This window comes from Mastigoproctus giganteus, chromosome 2 (genome assembly GCF_048544385.1).
Source record: "Mastigoproctus giganteus isolate SK-2022 chromosome 2, ASM4854438v1, whole genome shotgun sequence".
In the NCBI taxonomy this organism is placed as follows: domain Eukaryota; kingdom Metazoa; phylum Arthropoda; class Arachnida; order Uropygi; family Thelyphonidae; genus Mastigoproctus; species Mastigoproctus giganteus.
Window position 1 is genome coordinate 218160320 of NC_143576.1, and position 21700 is coordinate 218182019.

The 21700-nt window shown below is 36.5% G+C and overlaps 1 protein-coding gene across 1 annotated transcript in view; it reads left to right on the forward strand.

Moving 5' to 3' along the window:
• The window catches only part of LOC150090129 (uncharacterized), a 202421-nt gene that overhangs the window by 140256 nt on the left and 40465 nt on the right, over positions 1–21700 (forward strand). The window contains exons 6-7 of the mRNA XM_090389758.1: positions 2605–3164; positions 21325–21369. Coding sequence (XP_090245884.1) covers positions 2605–3164; positions 21325–21369 — 605 coding nt within the window. The remainder of the gene's footprint in view (positions 1–2604; positions 3165–21324; positions 21370–21700) is intronic.

A 21700-nucleotide genomic window follows, 5' to 3' on the forward strand; every position in this document is an offset into this window, starting at 1 on the left:
TGAATACCCCGAGGATCGCGATGCTGTTCTTTGATTATAACATAACGCTAGCATCAAACAAGGACGCAGTAGCTCCTTTAATGTTCAGTGCTAGAGTACTAAAAGTCATTCGTTGTTATAAACTTTAAGAAAAAATCTTCCGAATTCGTCTTTTTTGGAGTTAGCGTATCAGGATTATGTTGACCACATTTACTACTTTAAGGGTTTGAAAAAATTTCAATTTTCGGATTAATCTCGATAGGCTTTCAACTTTCTTTCTTTTTTTTTTTCTTTTTTTTTTTTTTGGCTAGTTCCTTTTACATCATTTATTTCAATATCTGTTGATAAGGAAGGTGACAGTGAACAGGTGAGCTGAATGATTTATTATGATTTATATAGTGGAGTAGCATCTGTGGCCATATCGCGATGATTTTTTTTTTTTTTTTAAATAAGGGCTTCTGTTTTGCTTTTCTCAGACCTTTAATAAATATGAAATACCATAAATTATCCAATTTACTAAAAATTATTCTTCTCCCCATCCCAACAATAGAAGTGCATTTTATGGATTGGTTAGGCTCTCATCTCCCATTTTTAACTTCATTTGAGGGACCGTTTCACATTTTGCGAGAACAAATTTTCGTATAATCTAAAATTACTTATCAAATCAAATTTGAGATTCAGCTCGAAAGCATAATTCGATCACAATACTCTAATATCGTGCTTAGGTAGTCATTAAAAAATTAGCTTTGTGTCTCATAAGGGCTTATTCCAACACAGCTATTTTTTTAGATCCACCTCCTTAAATACCTAATCTGAAAAAAGAAAAATTTCACATTCTTTATACAAGAATATTAAACTGACTTTGGCTAATACAAACACAGCAGTATACTCAGAACCAACCCGATCACGGTACCAAAAATGCAACAGCATCGGGCCCGCGTTTACAGAGGCCCTGTGCACACTAATATGTCGTAAGACAATTTTTATTATTAAATTTTTATTCGTACAGGCTCCACACGCACTTTGCGCCGACCCTCGCGATTTTCCGCGCTAGCTCTGACTATAACAGTAATATAAATTAAATTTATATTACTGTTATAGAATAATATTGCTGTTATAGAATAATAAATTTAATTATTATATAACAGTAATATAAATTAATCTGACTATAAATTAAAAAAAATAAGCAAATAATGAGAAAGTACAGTTAAACAAGCGCTACTGCTTTGTGGAGGCGTAGGAGTTTCACCCACGCATCATAAGAACAAACTGATGAACTAGTCTGTAAGATGACAGTGTTGTGCCATCATTAAAATTGTTGTTTTGATAAGCGCATCACCATTTCTAAAGTTATTTCACTGCAGTTTTAAAATTACGAAACTAATCAACAAAAGGAGGAGACCAGAGGCTCTTCCACTGCTTGTTTCTATACTGATATTTATTACTAACTGCACGGGTGTGTTGTTTATATTTACTATGGCATATACTTAATGGATAATTCTCAAGAACAATCTTTTGAAGAATATTTTCTACTTGCAATCACTAAAAATTTCAATAACAGTGGTTAGGTAAGGATACAGCATTTTCGCACATATTTCATTAAAATTTATGTATTTTTTAAAATATTTCAGCAAATCTATTTGCTTAGAGAAAAATGTATTTCATTAGAGGAAAAGTTAAAAGGGGTGAACTTGTTTGCCACCTGTTAATACTGAAAACTCATACCTTGAAAAAGTACGCATACCAGTGACACCTACGAGGATTGCCTACGCAAGAATCTTCAAGTAGGTGTGGTGTTGATGTGTAGGTGATGTAGCCTTTAAATGGCACTATGGAATTGTGTAAAACGTTGAACAAACACTTAAGTACATAACTGTATTACTTAAGTTTAGGAGTGGCATTCAACAAGTATGTTATTAAACATGCCTTAACGAAGAACTGTTGACAAAGCTGATAATTGGATTAAAAATGGCTTCAATATAAATTAATTCACTATATTTTAAGAATATATATATCAATAAAAAATTGCAGAAAATGCTGAAAAGTCGTATTTGAAATGGCTTTCACCGGATTTTTTTTTTATATTTTTTAATGCTGAAATATAAAGATTTTAAAACTTATTTCTTGGATAAAATGTTTTTCGCTTAGAAAATGCAGACGTTATTTGCAACCACATGATTTGTATATCACTACATTGAACGATAAAGTATTTATTGTTCAATATGTAACATCCATTCTACCATAATATCCTAATTCAATAATATTAATACTGATAACAATCTTATAATTCAATTTTTAGTATTTAAGTTACCAGTAAATCCAGCGTAGAAGACGTAACTCATTAACGAGTATAACAAAATGGCAACAACTAAAAACTGTTGATATTGCGCGCCACCTAAGTAAAATTTAACATTTTTGGTATAAGCAGAAAATAAATATTTTATGATTACATAAAAGTTCTATTGGGTAATCTCATGTGCATAATTAAAACCTAAATTATCTTTCTCCTTATTAATTCTTTCTTATTTGGAAGTGTTTGTAATTCTTTAATTATTGCTCTCTAAACATAATTAATCATTGTCATAATACACCCTTATTTCTCCTAATTTTTTTTTTATTTCAAAGACCTTGGGATACAGCTACCCACTGATGGTAGTTGCGAAGATGATGTCATCAAGACTAGTCCAACAGAATGCGACTCTGGAGTTACAGATGATCAACGCAGCAGCACAGCAGAAGAATGTGATATAGAAGAGGGCGAAGAGGATTTTGACAGGCACAGCAGCAGCATGGGAGATACAGATAGTGCAAAAGGCTCTCTGCAACATGACTCATGCAGTGAATCTCCAACTTATTTAGAAAAGCAGAGCCATCGTTCCGTTTCAGATCATCCTGATATGTTTTCTTCAACAAATTATTCTGAAAATCATGACACAGTAAATTTTCCAAGTGAAACCAGAAGGTATTGTTCCAGTATTAAACATTTTCCTTCTCCACAGTTTACAGAATCTCCATCCTTACTATCATGTGAAAACGATTTGAAGCATTTAGATATTACTTCTGCAATTGACCTCCCAGTTGGATCACCATTCCACAGAAGTAAGTTAGATTATTACGTCAATAGAAATGGAAATGATGTGGAAGAGATGAGACAGCCAAGAAATTCCACCATGAACTGGAATCCTGTAAGTTTGTATTCTTTACTTATTTTTTCATAACTATGAATATTATTCATTATTGTTGATTATTAGAGGTTATATACTCGTATACGTGTTGTGTATGCGCGCGCGCGAACACACACATATAGAATACATGTATATGAATAATTATCTTTTTTCCAAATTGGTGGCGTACCGATTTAGAAAAAGATCTAGATTCGATTCTCGTCACGGGAGGAATTGTATTCTCCCTACCCTCCATCCTTTCAAACATGGTCAAGGTAATCAGACCTTCATATAAAATATCTATATTTTCTGGAGCAAAATTATCTTAGATTTTGGAGGAAGACGGTTTAATGGAACTTAAAGCAATAAGCTCCATTAAACCGCCTCTGTTAAAAATTGTTTACTCTGTTTGAAAGAGTAAACAATTATTTTTAAAAATCGTAACTATTTTTCTAAAAAAAATAGTAGTTAAAATTTCAAATAAAAATGTTTAGTTTTGAACAGAATTCATCCAAATATGATAAGCATAAATAAGAAACTGTGTATTATAAACCTTTTAAAAAGAATGATAGAGAGGGGGGGGGGGAAATGATTTTTAAAAATATTAGATTCGTAGCAAATTTTGAATTTAGACGTTAACAGCTTATACAGATTTAAGGTTCTGTTACTCGCGGACAAGATCATGTAGATGAGAAGAGTTTGCAAATTAGCCATTTGATAAGAATATTATCATTAACCGTATGTTGTGGTTATGTGTATTTGAATCACGGAAAATTCAAACGTTTGTAATACTGTACTTTTCTGTTGACCACTCTGTGTGTCAGGCAAAATAATTTACAAACCCTTTTAACTTTGATTTTGCTCAAATGTTTGTTGCTCGAGCGGGACTAATGAGTCTCCCCCGTCCCAGACTTATAATGCAGACTTCTACATCTAATAAAAGTGCATTTATTTATTGATATTTTTACATATAAAAAAATATAATTTATTGATATTTTTACAAAAAAAAAAAAAAATTGGGAGGACTGAGTTAACATCTGGGAAATGATGAAGCTTATCAGTAATTTGGATCGATCGCCTTCAAAGTATTCCTGATAAGATACTTTTGAAATTGTTAATAATTCCTGTGTTTCGTTCTGAATAATTTCCTCAGTCGTTCCAAATCTGTGACCTTTCGAGGGGACTTTAAGCTTAGCAAACAAAATCACAGGTAGCTAAATCCGGTGAGTGTCGGATGGGAACCACACTGATGTAGTGCTGGAGTACTTGCATCATTTCTTCATTGCTGATAATATTAAGCTCTACGTTCTATTTCTTCCGGTTTAGAGTGCGCCCTGCTCAACCTAGGGAACTCAACAAATTCTCACAATGGGCATGCGACAATAACCTGATCCTCAATGTTTCAAAATGCACTGTAGTAATCTATGCGAATCCTAGAAAGGAACTCTTTCATCACTACCATATAGATAATCAATTTATAACACACGAATCCCATCACAAGGACAACTAGTGGGGTTGTTTTCTTCCAAAACCTCTTATTTCTTATATTTTGGAAAGTTTTAAGAAGTCGTATAAGGTACTTGGATTCATCAAGATATTTACTTATACAGTACTTTCAACAATGCTGTGTTTACAAGACATTTATCTGTTGCAGCACTCTTCCCGATTCTTCAATCTGATCTCTATAGTGTTTCTTGTCAAGCGGCACCGGGATCCCCCCACCTCAACTCTGCTAATACGGCCCCATACATGGGCCCAGCACTTTTTCTGATATGTTTAATTATACGTTTTCAATAATTGATTGTTTCTGTATATAAATACAGATGCTTATATGTATATTCTGTGTGCATTTAAATATGTATATTATTCTTTTATATGCACTGTTATTTAATTCGTCTTTTATAATATTGCACATATACATTATCATTGAAGTTTTCTATATAATATATATACTGTATTATTCTTTGAATAAAAGAATTTTCCCGAAGCCCTCTTCCGGTCTTTTTCTCCTAACAGCATCGAGCAATCACCATAGAACTGTTTTGCAGTTTTTAACATTTCTTCTGAACCTATTGCACTGTTCCTTAATTTGAAGCAAAATTTGCTGTAAATTTTCGCTTCTCATTAAGACGAAACACATAAATCACATATTCTCGTGCTTATTCAGATTGACTGAAGATGAGCAGGATTCATGCGTTGTTTACATTACCCACCGAACATGTTATGACAAGTCGTTAACTAGCTAAGACGCTAAAATTTCAAAATACAAAGTCAATCCTAGAACGTTTTGATAAAACCACATATGTTACAACATAAATTGGTATATTGTAGTGTGAAACTGAATTGGGCTACAAAGAGGTGGATATGATTCAAAAACAATTTATAATAATAATAGTAAAATTAATAAAACGGGTAGTTAGATATGGAGAGATTGTGTGCGTGCGCGCACGCTTGTAGCTCAGCGAAAGAATAGGACAACGGTGCAACCTAACTTTTAAAAGCAGTATGGTAGTCTTCACCGGACGTGGGGGTGCAAGTATTATCGATACGGCTCTGCTGGAGCGTTCATGCTTGACAGTGTCTAGCGTGCAAGGAGAATGGTCCTGCAACCAGAAAACATCCAGCCAACGGTAGTCCTGTTGTCGAAGACAGCTCGTTAATGTGAGAGGCCGACGGAGGGTAAAAAAAATCCTAAAATGGGTATCTCGGAACAAATGTTTCGAACTCTTTCACAAATGGGAGAAGGGGTATAGCAGCAGACGACCTTATAGGGTTCCACTAGCTTACTTTTAGCTGACAAGATTCTACTCTTGTCAATTAAAAACAAGCTTCTACTGATGCGGTGGGCACAAAATAATCATAATGGTTGTTTCAGAAGTGGGAAAAGGTTGCCTCGTCCAATGAATCCCGGTTCCAGTTGTAACATACTGGGACCAAGGTATGGCGACGATAGTTTGAATTAAGGGACTGATCGTGTCAAGTGTCAGCACTGGAAGAGGTGGTGGAATTGTGATGGTGGCACACGTTTGATTCCCTTATACTAGCGGATCAACAAATAAATGTCACAATCTAAGAGTAGTTGAACGTTGGTACCAACAAGATGCTTCCCTTCATGTTCACTACTTTTTGTCCAGTTAGTAACGATTATTTCCAGAAGTGTTAAGGAGTGTCGTAAAAAAAAAAATTACAAAAAAAAAAAAAAAAAATCTATAGTTTATAATCTACACAAATTTGTTGAATAATTAAATAGCATAATCAGAAGTTTGGAAGATAGCAATTACACCATTCACCAAAACCGAATTATATTTTCGTTTACATTATATTACATCGTGTAAATAAGTTTATTTTTTCTAAATTATTTTGAAAAAATAATGTCAACTTAACTCATAGTTAAGATTACGATACATTTAAAATTTTTTTTTTTACTCAGTGCCTGATCATAATTAATAATCGTGACCAAACATTTTTGGCATATGCATTTGATTTCTCAATACGCAATAGGCGTATACACAATTCCACGATCACAGCGTAACTTAATTTTTCATACCAGTCCTCTTTTTATAACTCATGTTTCTTCCCCAAAGCAGAAATTATTCTGCCTTGGAAAGGGACTAGTATTATACAAGTCAGGGTCCGTCTAATAAAAGAAAAGTATGGAGTAATCTAAAAGCAATATTGTCGAATTACAAGGGACAAGTTCCTCTCTTATCCTTCGCTTTCAATGTCCATGTATGCAATAATGAAGAGAAATACTGTATTGCTTTAGGGCCGTGTCAATACTTTTAAGTGTCAAATGCAAAGAAAAACCTCTCCATCCCAACACGAAGTTCCGATAATACTGTACAGTAAACCCCCGCGAATAGCGGGGGTTACGTTCCTGAGAAATGCCGCGAATACTGAGTTATGGCTCCCATAGTAATAAAGGGGTTCCGTTCCAAAGTATGAAATATATAAGAAAAACTAGTCTAAAATTTTGTCCATGTATGTATTATATGACTATGTACACAGTCATATAATACATACATGTCTCTGTACATAATGACTATGTACACAGACAGTACATAGTGAAAAATCGAAATGAAAATAAGAAACAATTTAATATTAAATGTAATATTTATTAGAAATTTCAAACCAGCGCCTTTGCTAGCTAAAAAACTTATCCCGCCAGTGCTATCGAGTTTCGTTAAAGTGTTGATAAAGGAGTTTTACCTTTTCACGAATGATGAGTGAACTTAACGGAATTTTATTTTTTGAGTTCGGTCTTCTATCCACAGATTTAAAGCTTTTTCCATTTTTTCTACTTTAACATCACGAGTTACAGAGCAAATTTTTGAAGCAATTAGCACGTTTTCAGGGACACTTCGGCGGATTTTTTCTTCCGATTTCTTGATTGATCGTACCGTTGACTCATTGATTTTTATAATGTTTTGCAACTGAGGAGACATTTTCACCATTAGAAATTTTATCTAATAACTCAATTTTATTCGCTAATATCATCACCTTCTTTGATCTTTTCACATTTCCCTTGTTATTCGTAGCCATATTTTTGTACGGGTTAACACACTCGAAAAAGTCTGTTTTACACTGCAAAACGGTAGATTTATCACTTTTGTAAGCATATCAATTGATAAATTTATTCAATTTATAAGCATATAAATTAAAAACAAACGACGAAAGTTCCCATGGCAAGCGCATAACACATACTGAACAAGGATTAGCGAGAAACATCCACGCTCGAACGCTCGTTAATAAACTATTTTATTTTTAAGAATCGTTGTCCACGCACGTAACTAACCAGATCGGCGTTCCGGTGTGCGGCAGTCAATTTAGAGCCTTACCCGAAAGTAATATATCTGGGAGGTGGAAAGATTCTTAGTATTTTACAAGGAGCCTGTTTGGCCTCCTTTTTTACTACTGTACTTAACCTGGTTCCATTCAGGAATTTGTCCAACCCTTCTTAAATTTACATATGTTCTTCAGTTCTACAAGATCAGGTGGCCATTTATTTCAACAGTAGTCCTTTGGCTAAAAGAGAATTTGCGTGCCCTCTATATTGTGCTCACCTGACAAAGAAAAATACATATTATTTAATTTACGAAATTTTCAGTACCCTAAATACCTTACTAAGCCACCATGCAGAAAACTTGCCTCAAGCCTTTGCATCCCACAAAACTAAAGTCGCTGACCATAGAATTCTTCTTTACATCAATGAATAGTGCTCAGACTTGGTCTACACAAGGTTTCATATACAACTGTACTAAGTTTTTGTCATTGTCACTTCCTTAAAGTCTGTTGCTTCCAGAGATTAATAATATAACCTTGGATAAAACTGCTGTTTTAAAGAACAACTGAATAATTTATATAGCTTTTGTTGAAGCAGAATATCATGGTTACTATCATTTACCATCCTTCCAACTAGTATATCATCAGAAAACTGTTAATATAAAACCTGTTAAGCATTGCGCCTTCTGGTCGAAAGTTAACACCTTTGATTCCCGTCATGAACACACTCTTTGAACATCAAGGAACTCATAAATAGTCTCCAAACTTTCAATGCTTATATACAGTTTAGATATAATATAAGGCATTCTAAAGCGTCTGACTTCCAAAATCAGTTCCTCGACATCCGAAGAGCACTAACAATACTATGTCTTTCGAGGCGACTTAACAGACCTTTCCTGGCCTCTCTCTCAAGGGTGGGTAGAGGCTGTGAGCTTACAAAAATAAATTTGTAAGCTTAAGAAGCTTAAAAAAAAAAAAAAAAAAACTAAATAAATAATTAAATTAAAATAAAAATAATAAAGTTTTCTTTCTCTCATATTTTGATAATTCACAACTGGGTTGTTAGCTCTTATTCTGGATACCTATTCACCCAAAATGAGGAGACAGTCAGCCGCCTGAGTGGAGGCATTCGACAGAACTCGTGAAAGATTTCATAGTAGGAGATGTACTGTAAGAAAATAATATCCTTTTTGCAAACTTTATTTTACGTTATTGTAATTTAGTTACACATAGAATTGATGTTTTCTAATAAATAAATATATAATAAGAGCATGGTGCAGTCCTCGAACCCAACTAGAACCCGATCCTGTGCTTTTCATTTAATGATAAGCATGTTTCATGAATATTATCTCTTGTGTACTCTGTGACACAACAGTGAGAGTGCCACTTATCACTCGTATGGAGAGGTCTGGGTTCGAATCCAATCTGAGACTGAAGGATTTCTTAAACAACGTTAATCAGGGTTGTAATTAGCCAATCTCAGGCACAAAAGGTTTCTCCGTCATTTATTACAGATTTTCAGTCCTTACAACCCGCAAAATGGCTGTATGACTACATTTTTACAGACATAATACACACAAATAAAGATTACATGTATAACCGTATAAATCCGTCGACATATGACCAGTCCCTTCGTGCGATCGACCAACTGGCTAATTGCATCACCAATAGCCAGTACCATGCAATAACATTTTTTTTACTGGATGTACTTGGTTTTGAACCTCACAAGCTTTAACTATTTTTATAGCCATTTAATAATCCTCTTGGTCTTCGCTTTCTGTGCTTGGATGAAAAGTAGTTACCGAATGCTTTTCATCCGGTGCACTCTTCATTTGTGCGGTCGGTCCCGGCGATAGTTATCAGTTGAACATGAACTAGTCAGTTGGTGACGTCTTCTGAAACCTTTCGCACCAGTCATGTACACTTCATAGTCTCTTCAATATACTGTGCGAGTTAACCTGTGTAGAATTTTAGTGTACTGTATTTCGTGTTCTCTTTTCCTTGTATTATCAAAATTTTACCGCATTTTGATAATACAAGGTCGTTCTTTATTCACAATGACTGGTCCGAGAGACATTTTTTATTGTCTACTGTGCAGTCATTTGGAACATGATCAGGTGGCAAGAAGTGAGAACAGCATCGCCATGACTTTCTGTGAAAACTTTTCTTATTGTTATCGGCTCAGAAAGAGATATGTGACGTGGTTCCAGCATCCATGCCGAATCACTTTTATATAAATTCTATGAATAAAAGAAAATTTTTATTATTTTATTTATTATTATTTTTTTTTTCTGTTATTGGTGCTTAAGTTGAGAATCCCTGGTCTGTGAAATACACACCCCTATGGTTGTCTGATTTTTGAGAGAATAGTATACGATATTGAGGTGCATTTTCTGTACAGAAAGTGTTGAATGTTTTTTCAAATGATGATGGCACTAGGAGAGGTGGGGTTTATTTTAGAGTGAGACAAAGAGTTCCTTTTTAGGAAGTGTTATTTGTGAAGAGATAAATAACAATGGTCTGGATTCTTTTCGTGTCTTAGAATTATTAGCATTTTGAATGGCGAGAGTTAGTGTTAAGATTCAACTTAAGGTGTAGTAGATTCAAAAATGCACAAGTTTCAGTGTGTGGACAAAACATGATGATAGAGCGATAACACATGATGTTGTCAGGTAATGTGCGTCCTGTATTTGAAATGGGCGTTGAATTAAGTACTGTGATTAACATTTGTATAAGGGTAGGTGGTTGAACATATGCATATATATTACTGATTAGATGTGGACACAGCAGTTTAAAAATCACTTTAAATTAAAGTCGTCTTCCCCAACCTTTCTCTATCAGAGTTCAAAATATCACGCCATGTGAGATTCATTTGGGGAACCCACCTATGAAGTAATCTCTGTAAATAAGTTTGTTGAAATAAAATTACTCAGACAAAAAATCCAAAACCCATAAGCTTGTTTCATGAAAACACGCTAAAAAGAAGTCTGAGTTGCAATCTCTCGGACAGAAGCATGCAATAAAAAGCCATAAAGCTAAATAATGAATGCTACAAGGAAATAGGTCTGTAGATTTTTGAAAGTTAAAATTTGCGATGTTGAATATAGCTTGCATTACTACGAACATTATTAGTTGCATGTCACAATCCAGTCAATAAAACTAGAGGAAAAACATATTTTATGTAAGTTCTTAAAATATTTATTACTGCCAATAATTCTTCATAAACTGTGTTATGGAGGTTTAGTATGTTATTTTAAAATCTAGAAGCTGTATGAGCTCATTTAGTTTGTGCGTCTGAGGAAGCTGTTAACTTCGTTGGTTCGTGGTGTGTGTCATATTCAATTTAACTGCGATTTCTCCCCATTCTCTCCCGAATGTTGATTTTGTACAGTCATAGCTTCAGTCAAGAAAGCTTTAGGTTTATCAGGTTGCAGGCGATTTTTTGTATATAGGAATTTTCGCTGCTACCACTTTGAACATGGCATGGAACCTATTTTGGTTAAAAGGTATTTTAGGTATTCATTCCCAGAATACAGTATGCTGAAGACAATGCTTCATTGGAGGGTCTGTGTCCCTAAGCATTTTCGCCCAGCATTTTGTGGTAGCTTTAGAATGGGATGACGGGATTTTTTTGACATTTCATATTTTAGACCAGAAATATCGCATCGACGAATAAACACAAAATACAAACATTATTTATGTGGGAGAAAGAAAGGATGAAAAATACATTTTCCAAGTGGTAAGAGTGGTACTGACTTTTGTAGCATGCACGAGTAATATGTATCCAGATTTCTAATATTCTCGTATTAAGAGAGAAAATATTAAAATTTATTTTATGAGAATATATAAAATATTGGAATGGTATTTATCTGGTATGTGTTAAGTACTGTATACTGTAAGTGCACAAGAAGGGCTGTAATAGCTGCCACTGAACCCACAATCCTCCCATCAATTATTGAGAATAGTGCTTTCGGCCAGACACGTGGCTGCGTTTCATAGCTGAGGATGTTTCAAGAACACCAGGGGCTCACACCTTGTGAGTATGGGCTTGGCACACCCAAGGTCCTGAGCTGGATATCATCATTCTTCCCTTTCTTGGTGATTCCCCTCTCTCTCTCTCTCTCTCTCTCTCTCTCTCTCTCTCTCTCTCTCTCTCTCTCTCTCTCTCTCTCTCTCTCTCTCTCTCTCTCTCTCAGAGTAACTCGAATTTTTTTTGGCTGGTGCAGCATAAGCTTCAGGCTTATTATTATTAGCTATATGGTGCAAGGAAGCCAAAGGCTTATGCTGCACTAGCCAAAAAAATTTCCAAGTTACCCTGAGAGAGATTGAAAGGGAATCACCAAGAAAGAGAAGAATGATGATATCCAGCTCAGGACCCTGAGTGTGCCAAGCCCGTATTCACCAAATGTGAGCCCCTATGGCTAATAATAATAACAAAAACTGTCTGGGCCTACCTGGAAATGTGGATCTTAGTTATCGTCTATCCAAATAACATAAACGAGCCGCCGCTACTGTGAAGTCGGACGCACTGGGGGGGGGGGGAAGAAACAAAGTATAATTTACTCATTTGATTAACATGAGAAAACGGTAGAAAATTTAATTTTTTTAAAAAAATATTTCGTTTTTATTAACATTAATTATTGAGACACTAGTTATCCTCTTTCCCCACCTGGCGGCTGCCAGGTGCACCGTTACGTTTATACAATTTGGGTTCGGTTTCTGCAATCTGCAAGAAAGTGGCACTGACTTTCGTAGTTTCAAAATTTAAATTTATATATTGGTTTTGTAAAATAATCGAAATAATTGTTTCGTGGAGTATAGAGGGGTTCGTCACATTTTTATCCCCTTTAGAGACATCTGGGTTCGAATCCTGTGAGGGGAGGAATACTTGCACTATTGTATACAATAGTGGAAGTTGACCACCCCTGCACTATTGTATACAATAGTGGAAGTTGACCACCCCTGCACTATTGTATACAATAGTGCAGGGGTGGCCAACGAATCGATCGCGATCTACCAGTCAATCGCGGATTTAATTTCGGTCGATCACGACGAATTTTAAATATACAGTCATCCTTCGATTTGTGCACCTTGTGCAATGAAATTTTTGAGATGGTAGGCCGCATCACAAATTAAGTTGGCAACTCTTGCAGTAGTGTATCGGAGATGTAGGAGCAGAAGCATAACTAGGAATTTCGACGCATATGGCCAACTATTAGAAATGCACATTTGTTTTCATAAATATACTTAAATTATAATATGACATTATTATTACACATAAACCTTTTGCTTTTTGTATAAAAGCAAAAAATTTTATTATTGATTATAAGGTAAAAATTAGGTAAGCCGGCGGTCCTGACGATTAAACATGAAATTACGGGACTTGTTTGGCGAAGGCGGGGGGGGGGGGGAAGACTCATTATCCGATTTTAAACCAGCACCGAGGGGGGGGGACTCGTTTCCCGATTTTAACCCTTTGTTCGTCACGTGACATTTTACTGAAACGTACGGGGAGAAGCAATCTCGTCCTTCACTTCGCCCGTTCGTCTGCCACGCCCAGTGGCACCCTGTTCTGAATTTAGCCTGTACAGTTTGCATTAATGTTTTCTTAACCCTTAAAGTTTATCGATTTTGTCACATTTAAAATCGTCTGGATGGTTTGTTAGTTTCTTTTTACACTAACATTGCATTTTAAATTACTTGGTTATCTTTAGAATATGGTGCTTCCCCATGCATCTTTGTGATTAGAAGTGATGGGCACATCTAGCTATGCCCACTGCTTCACCATGATTGGAAGATTACAGAGATGTAGTTATTATTTTTTTTAAGTAGACTATCAGTTCAATTAGTGAAAAAAAGTAGTTAGGCTACAAAACCAATTAGGGATGGATTCAAGCAAAAAAAACAATGTCTGTAATCAACTGACACTATTTTATGCTTGAATTCACCCCATCTAGGTGGCATGAACTAACATAACCTTTTTTCACTAGTATTGTACACTGAAGATTATGGACACCGGTTTTTGCGTGAACCTGTCGTGATTTGGTAGTGTTACAAACCTAACCTTTTTTTCATTAGTCGAAATGAAAGTCTAATGCAAATGAAGGTCAGATTTCCCAGCCTGACTAGTGTATTCTGTTGGCTCTACTCACTTGCAGTATGCCCTTCATGCTTAATGCAAAATTTCAGTGATCAGCAGCCAATCACGTCAATGCAGCGGGCAGAACTAGACATGCCCATCGCTTCTAGTTGCAAAAATCGATGGTTAAGTGCCTTATTCTAATGTTTAACCAATTGCTGTTTCATTCAGTTTTTATCCTGGAAAAAATAAAAAAATATATCTGGGGGAAAAAATTTATATTTTTTCCCCCAGATATCTGGGGAAATATCTGGGGAAAAAATATAAATTATAAATATAAATTATAAATATAAATTATAAATATAAATATAAAATATAAATTATAAATATAAATATAAATTATAAATATAAAATATAAATAAATATCTGGGGAAAAAATATAAATTTTTTCCCCAGATATTTATTTTTTTAATATTAACTAGGGGGCTTTGCTCGCCCACCCCTGGGCAAGCTTTTCTACATAAAATGTAGATATACGGAGTAAGTCAAATATTTTTTACGTAAAAGACACACCTGTCAATATGCACTGATCGATATCTAATCAAGAAATGACCTATGTAATTATTTGCCTGTGCATTTCTAGTGCTCAGCATTATTATTATCATTAGCCATGTGATGCAAGGAAGTCCGAGGTTTATGCCAAAAAAATTTCCGAGCTACCGAGAGAGAGAGAGAGAGAGAGAAGTAGAAAGGAATCACCAAGAAAGAGAAGAATGATGATATCCAGCTCAGAACCCTGGGTGTGTGTCCCATTTACTTGTTAACAGGAGAGACTGCTTCTACAGGGATGGGATACACTTAAATAGAAAGGGTGCAAGAATGTTTGCTGATGCTATCGAGGCAATGTTAGGTGGGTCGGAAAACTGCTAGATTGGGGGGATACAAGGACTAATAGATTAACAGTAGCCACTGGCAGAGGTGAAAGTGATTCTTGCACTGCTTCTATTGGAATGAGCCGCAGCCTGGAAAATAAGATGCAGGATATTTCAGAGACTGCTGGGAATCATTGGGGTACAAGTAAACACATGGGTTGTGTTAGGGTAGCTAAGAAAAAGAACAGGTGCATGTATACTTGTGTGTACACCAATGCTAGGAGTTTAGTAAATAAATTTGATGAATTTGAGGTATTGCTCAAAACATCAAAGGCAGATATTGTGGGGATTTCAGAGACGTGGTGTCACACAGATATAAGAAATGCAGAACTGGAATTTGGGGAGTACAATGTCTACAGAAAGGATAGACAGGATAGGAAGGGAGGAGGGGTTATGCTATTAGTTAAAAAACACATAAAATCCAAGGAAGTGAAGCCAGTCGACATCGCTGGACAGTGCAGTGTCGAGTCAGTTTGGTGTGACATAAGCATTGGGAGATCAAAATTGAGAGTAGGAGTGTGCTATAGGCCTAATGACTCTGATGAGTATAATAAGAAACTGTTCGGAGAAATAGAGTGGGCCAGTAAATCAGAGAGTCTTATAATGGGGGATTTTAATTTCCCAGATATTGACTGGAATTTGGGGGCTGGTCACTCACACAGTAGCAAGGCTTTTGTGGATTTATTGGATGATTGTTTTCTACATCAGCATGTTCGGGAGGCAACTAGAGGGAGTAATACTCTTGATTTGATTATCAGTAGTGATTCTTCATGCATTAAGAATCTGCAGATAAATGAACCACTTGGTGGCAGTGATCACAGTGTGCTGAAGTGGGAGTTACTCAAAGAGGTAACTACCATTAGGGGTAAAGGGAAGGGGTATTGCTTTCGTAAAGGCGACTACAATGGACTGAGACAGTATTTAAATTCTATACAGTGGGATCAACTGATGATATTGCCAACAGCAAATTCAAAATGGGAAGCATTCAAAGAACTTATCGTGGAAGCTACTAGGCTTTACATACCAACTAAGAAATATTGTTCAAGGTTTAGGCCTAAATGGTTGTCAGATGAACTAATGAGGCATATGGCAGAGAAGAAAAATGCATGGGATACATACAAATTAACACGTGACACGGACGCCTATGATAGATACAAGTTGATCTGTAACCAAGTTACAAAGGAGGTTAGGCAGGCGAAGGCAGATTACGAGAGATCCTTGGCAAGGGATGCGAAGAAAAACAGCAAAGAGTTCTTTACTTATGTAAACTCTAGAAGGAAGGGGATGAATCAGATTGGTCCACTTGAGATCGATGGGTCAACTGTTGATGACCCTGCTCGGGTAGCTAACAAACTAAATGAATATTTTGCATCGACATTCACACATGAGGAGTTATTCAGCGAGGGGAATGCCAGAGGTGTATTCAACTCTAGCAGTAAGCTAGAGAATCTTGTAATAACTGAGAGCAAAGTGGAGGAGAAATTGTTGAAGATAAACACAAGAAAGGCACCTGGGGTGGATGGGATCTATCCAGTTATATTAAAGGAGGCAGCAAAGGAGGTAAGCAAACCCTTAGCCATAATTATGAGAGCTTCCTTGGACTCAGGGGAGGTACCCATTGACTGGAGATGTGCAAATGTGACCCCAATTCACAAAGGGGGATCAAAGGCTGACACAAGTAATTATAGACCTGTGAGTTTAACTTCTGTTCCCGGAAAATTAATGGAGGCACTGGTGAAAGAAGCACTGCAGGATCATCTAGACAAGACTTCAGTTATAGCTAGGACACAGCATGGTTTTGTTAAGGGGAAGTCTTGCCTGACCAATTTGATTGGATACTATGATGCAGTCACAAAAGAACTGGATGCAGGGAATAACTTTGATATTATATACTTGGATCTTAGAAAGGCTTTTGATACTGTTGCACATGGAAGACTGCTGCACAAATTGGAGCAGTGTGGCATTGGAGGCAAGTTGCTGCTATGGATAAAGGGGTGGTTGAGGGGGAGAAGACAGAGAGTGGTAATCAATGGACACTGCTCATCGTGGACTAATGTTATTAGTGGAGTCCCTCAGGGTTCAGTATTGGGGCCTTTATTGTTTTCTGTATTTATAAATGATATTGATGATGGTATATCAGGCTTAATGTCCAAGTTTGCAGACGATACGAAGGTTGGCAGGGTTGTCAAGGACACTACTGACACTATGCTGCTGCAACAGGATTTGGAAAGGTTGAGCAGATGGGCTTCGAGGTGGCAAATGAAGTTTAACATTGACAAATGTAAAGTACTACATATGGGAAACAGCAACCCGAGAGCAACGTATCAACTCTGTGGTACTACACTGACAGTGGTAGAGAATGAAAGGGACCTGGGGTGTGGTGGTGCAGGCAGATATGAAGTTCTCTGAGCAGTGCAGACGAGCTGCAAGAGTAGCTCATGGTGTATTGTCAATGATATATAGGAATTTTTCTAGCAGGGATAAGGAGGTGATTATTCCCTTGTATAAGGCAATGGTCAGGCCACACCTAGAGTACTGTATACAGGCCTGGAGGCCTCATTTCAGGAAGGATGTAGAGCTGCTGGAACGAGTACAGAGAAGGGCAACTAGATTGGTGAATGGGACAAAGGGGTTCTCTTACGAAGAAAAGGCTTAAGTTTTGCAAATTACAGTGTCTGGAAACTAGGCACCAGCGGGGTGATCTGATAGAGGTGTACAAAGCCTTGAATGGTTTGAGCATGCTCAATGCTGATGGGATTCTTCCTCTAGCTCAGAAAAATCACCTGAGAGGGCATAAATTCAAATTGAGGAAAGACAGATGTAGGATAGATGTGCGGAAATTTGCCTTTAGCCAGCGGGTGGTTGGTGGGTGGAACAGACTTCCATCCCTTGTCGTGGAAGTTGATAGCCTAAATAAGTTTAAGGCTCAGCTGGACAGGTATTTCGAACGAACAGAGGGGTGAAGTGGAAGTGGTTATTTTTATTTATTTATGTTACTTTTTTTTTTTTTTTTTTTTTTGGCTGATGCTGCATAAGCTTGCTTTCTTGCATCAAATGCCTCTACTAATGCTAAATGCTAATGCTAATTTGCCCATACTCACCAGATGTGAGCCCTTGGGGTTCTCAAGGTCAAATAAATATCACTATGTAATTATTTACCCGCATTTACATAGGAAAAGGCCTTTTGTTTTGGTTTCCCATAATGCATGAGGAATATTGTTGCATCCGAAAGAGCAGGACTAAAATATTTAACCGAAATATTTATAAACTATACAAATATTGTATACAATATTCATTAATATTGGAATATCAAATGGTAGCACGAGGGTTGGTGAACATTATGGAAACACTTGTCAATAATTAATTGCATTTGTAGTGATGTAATTCCCTTGCCCTCTTCTCCCATTGGCTCGAATTAATATCACTAGGAGGAAAACTTTTTTAATGTATAGAGAGATATTAATTTTTACTCAAATACTCAGCCAGGACATGGGAATAGTGAATATATCTCACAAGGTTGTTTATCCACAAGGAATAACCGAGATGTCTTTTCCTATTAAACAAAATTTTGGTTGTTCCTCCATTGCAAAAGCGATTGAAAAATTGACGGACTTTACGGACCCTTTTTTATCATTACAATACTGAATAGCAGAGAATAAGAGCTATGTGTGCATATAATTATATGCACAAATAGCTCTTATTCTCTTACATAAGATGCCCGGTTTGTGCACTTCCTTTTTTCCAAAAAAATCAATAAATACAGTTTATGTTAATTATGATTCTAGCAAAGACATTAATATTGATTAATTTAATCATATTAAATACTGTACTTAAATTGTTACTATAAAGATATTATTATTATTTATTATGATTACACTGAAAGGACAGAATTCACGGGATACCTGGTTCCTGGGCAATGATTACACTCTCACCCCTCTCGCTAGTGGATGAACCCACTGCAGTGTACCTATATACCTGCTGCTTGGCAGGTATATAGGTGCACTGCAGTGGGTTCATGTAGACAGTAATTCAATGTCAGTATGGATGAAAGTGGGTGCCTGGTGCTTGGGCCACTCTGTCACGGAGTTGGTACAGAAAGTGCACTGTCCCCATTCAACAGTATCAAGAGTGTATCAGGAATATGCCATTTTTGGAATAACATATCATTGTGGACAGCGCTGTGGGCAGAGAAAGGTGGTGGATGAACGCGGCCATTGATGTCTGTCTTGCATTGTTTCAGCCAACCGGAGAGCGACAGTGGCACAAATCACTGAAGGCTTCAAGGGTGATGCCAGAAACATCTCCACCAAGACCATCAGGTGATTAGCTGCAATAGGTTACGGGAGCCGCCGACTCACCAGAGTCCCATTGCTAACACCACAACACAGGACTCTATGCCTCAACTGGGTGAAAGAACATCGGCACTGGACCTTGGATGATTGGAGACTGGTCTCCTGGTCCGATGAGTCCTATTTCCAGTTATTCCGAGTGGAAGGGAGGGTGTGTATCTGGCAGAAACTGCATGAAGCTATGCACCCATCATGTCAACAAGGAACTGTTCGGGCAGGTGGACAGTCGGTAATGGTCTAGGGCATGTTCAACTGGCACGCGTTGGGACCTCTGGTACGTCTAGATACATTTCTGAACAGTCCAGGTTGCATGCCCATCCTTGCAGACCATCTGCACCCCTTCATGGTCATATGCAACCACAGGGCAATGGTCCCTTCCAGCAGGACAATATGCCTCCCCACAGAGCCATGGTGACTAGAACATGGTTAGAAGAGTATTCTGCAGATTTTACTACCATGGATTGGCCTCCCCATTCACCAGATATGAACCCTGTGGAGCATCTTTGGGATGCTGTGGAAAGGTCTGTTCGAGCTTTGGATCCTCCACCCAGGAATGCGATGGAATTATGGACAGCAGTACAGTAAGCATGGATGGAATTATCTATGGAATGCTTTCATGAACTAGTGGACTAAATACCTCGCTGTGTGAGTGCCCTTATCTGGGTGAAAGGTGGGCCTAGCTGTTACTAGGTAGGTATCCCATGATTTCTGTCCATTCAGTGTATTATGTTTATGATATATTTATTTGAAAATTTTGGATGCATTCTTCCTTCAGGGAAGAATGTACTCAAAATTTGAAAATGCATATATGCCTAGCATTCCTCCCCTGGAATTTTTGACACTACAGTCCCCCACCTCTATTATTGGTGAACATAATCTGTTCATTATTTTTCTTTTTTAAATCCTTCTGGGGTTTTTTGGAATCAAGATATGCCTTACAGGTCATCTGTTCACTGGACATTGTTCAGCTGCGTTTAAGTGCAACAGCTGAACAATGATTTTTTTTTTTTACTAAAAAAAAATGCATTCATCTGTAGCTTAAGCCTGGATCCTCTAATAATGCTGAATGCAAAAACAGAATTTATGGAAAAATTCACTACAGTACTGTAATGTAATGTAATGTGGGCACTTTGAATAAAAAAAAAAAAAAAAAAGCTTTATCAACTAAATTATAGGATATGGAGAGTCTGCTTGGTTGACAGAGGAGTGAGAGCCTTAAGTAAAACTATTTTATTTTGTCTATTTTCTCTGTTGTCTTGGGTATTTTTTGTAAAGGGTGATGCGTGCAGAAGTGGTTATTTTATTGCACACTAACTTCGTTCCTTTAAACTTTACTTATTGCTTATATGGTCACCAATTATTTTGACAAAAATAATGCTTTAAATTTAAAAGGAAAAAAAAGCACTTTGGCTGATTATTAAGGAGCAAGAGGGAACTCTCTCCTCATTTGGTTTTGCACTTCATCTCTAAAACTGGTTTGTTTGTTTGTTTGTTTAGGGATTTATTAGGCACATCGGCAACAGTGTTCATAGTGCACCATCTAAAACTGGTAAATAAGTAATAATGAGGGTTCCATGCCTCCTTGGGATACAATAAATCTTGGTTAAAATGAGAGAACAATGAGGAAGAAAAGCATTAATGCTGTGTTTTAGGCCCTCGTGTGTAGCACGTTTGGCAGAATTGCCATCCTTTCCCACAGCAGGTGGAAAAGTCCTGAGTTCTGAGTCCTATCAATGATGTGAGGAATTTTTATGGGTCTTGTTCATAATGTGGCTGAATTAGTCGGCTTCAGTCGAGGGTAGCATAATACAGACAGTATATATGGAACAATATGGCCTAAGTCACTGATTCTCCTAAATCCCTACTACAACAACAACTGTGTTTAAGCTAATTTGTTTGGTTATGTGTAGGCTTCTGATTGGCAAATAATTATTCAGAATGTTTATTTTATTTTAAAGTTTTTTAAGGCTACATAAAGTATCTTTTACATAGTAAAGGTACTAGAATTTAAAATTTATTTTTATTTTCTTTTTATTTAGGTTGATCTGTTAATGGAACTTTATAAAGTGGAATATCCAGAAGAGGTAAATTTTTTTTTTTTTTTTTTTTTTATATTCTATTTTGAAGTTTTTTTTTAACTTCTCATAATTATGACAGTAGTCTTTTGACCATTGCTGTTCAACTTTTTTTTCGTTAGACAGGAGCTTTTTTTTTTTTATATATTTTTAAGAAATTGAAAAGGATTCCACCAAAGAAAAAAAAATAAACATTTTATATATACAGTATATGCTTAGCAAGAATATCTAGCTATAGTTTTGTGAATTTTATAGTTTACTACAAATCATGCTAACTCCACTGAGGTTCGACAGTGTACTCTACTTGCCCTCTACTTATAAGTGCTGTTAGATCTATATT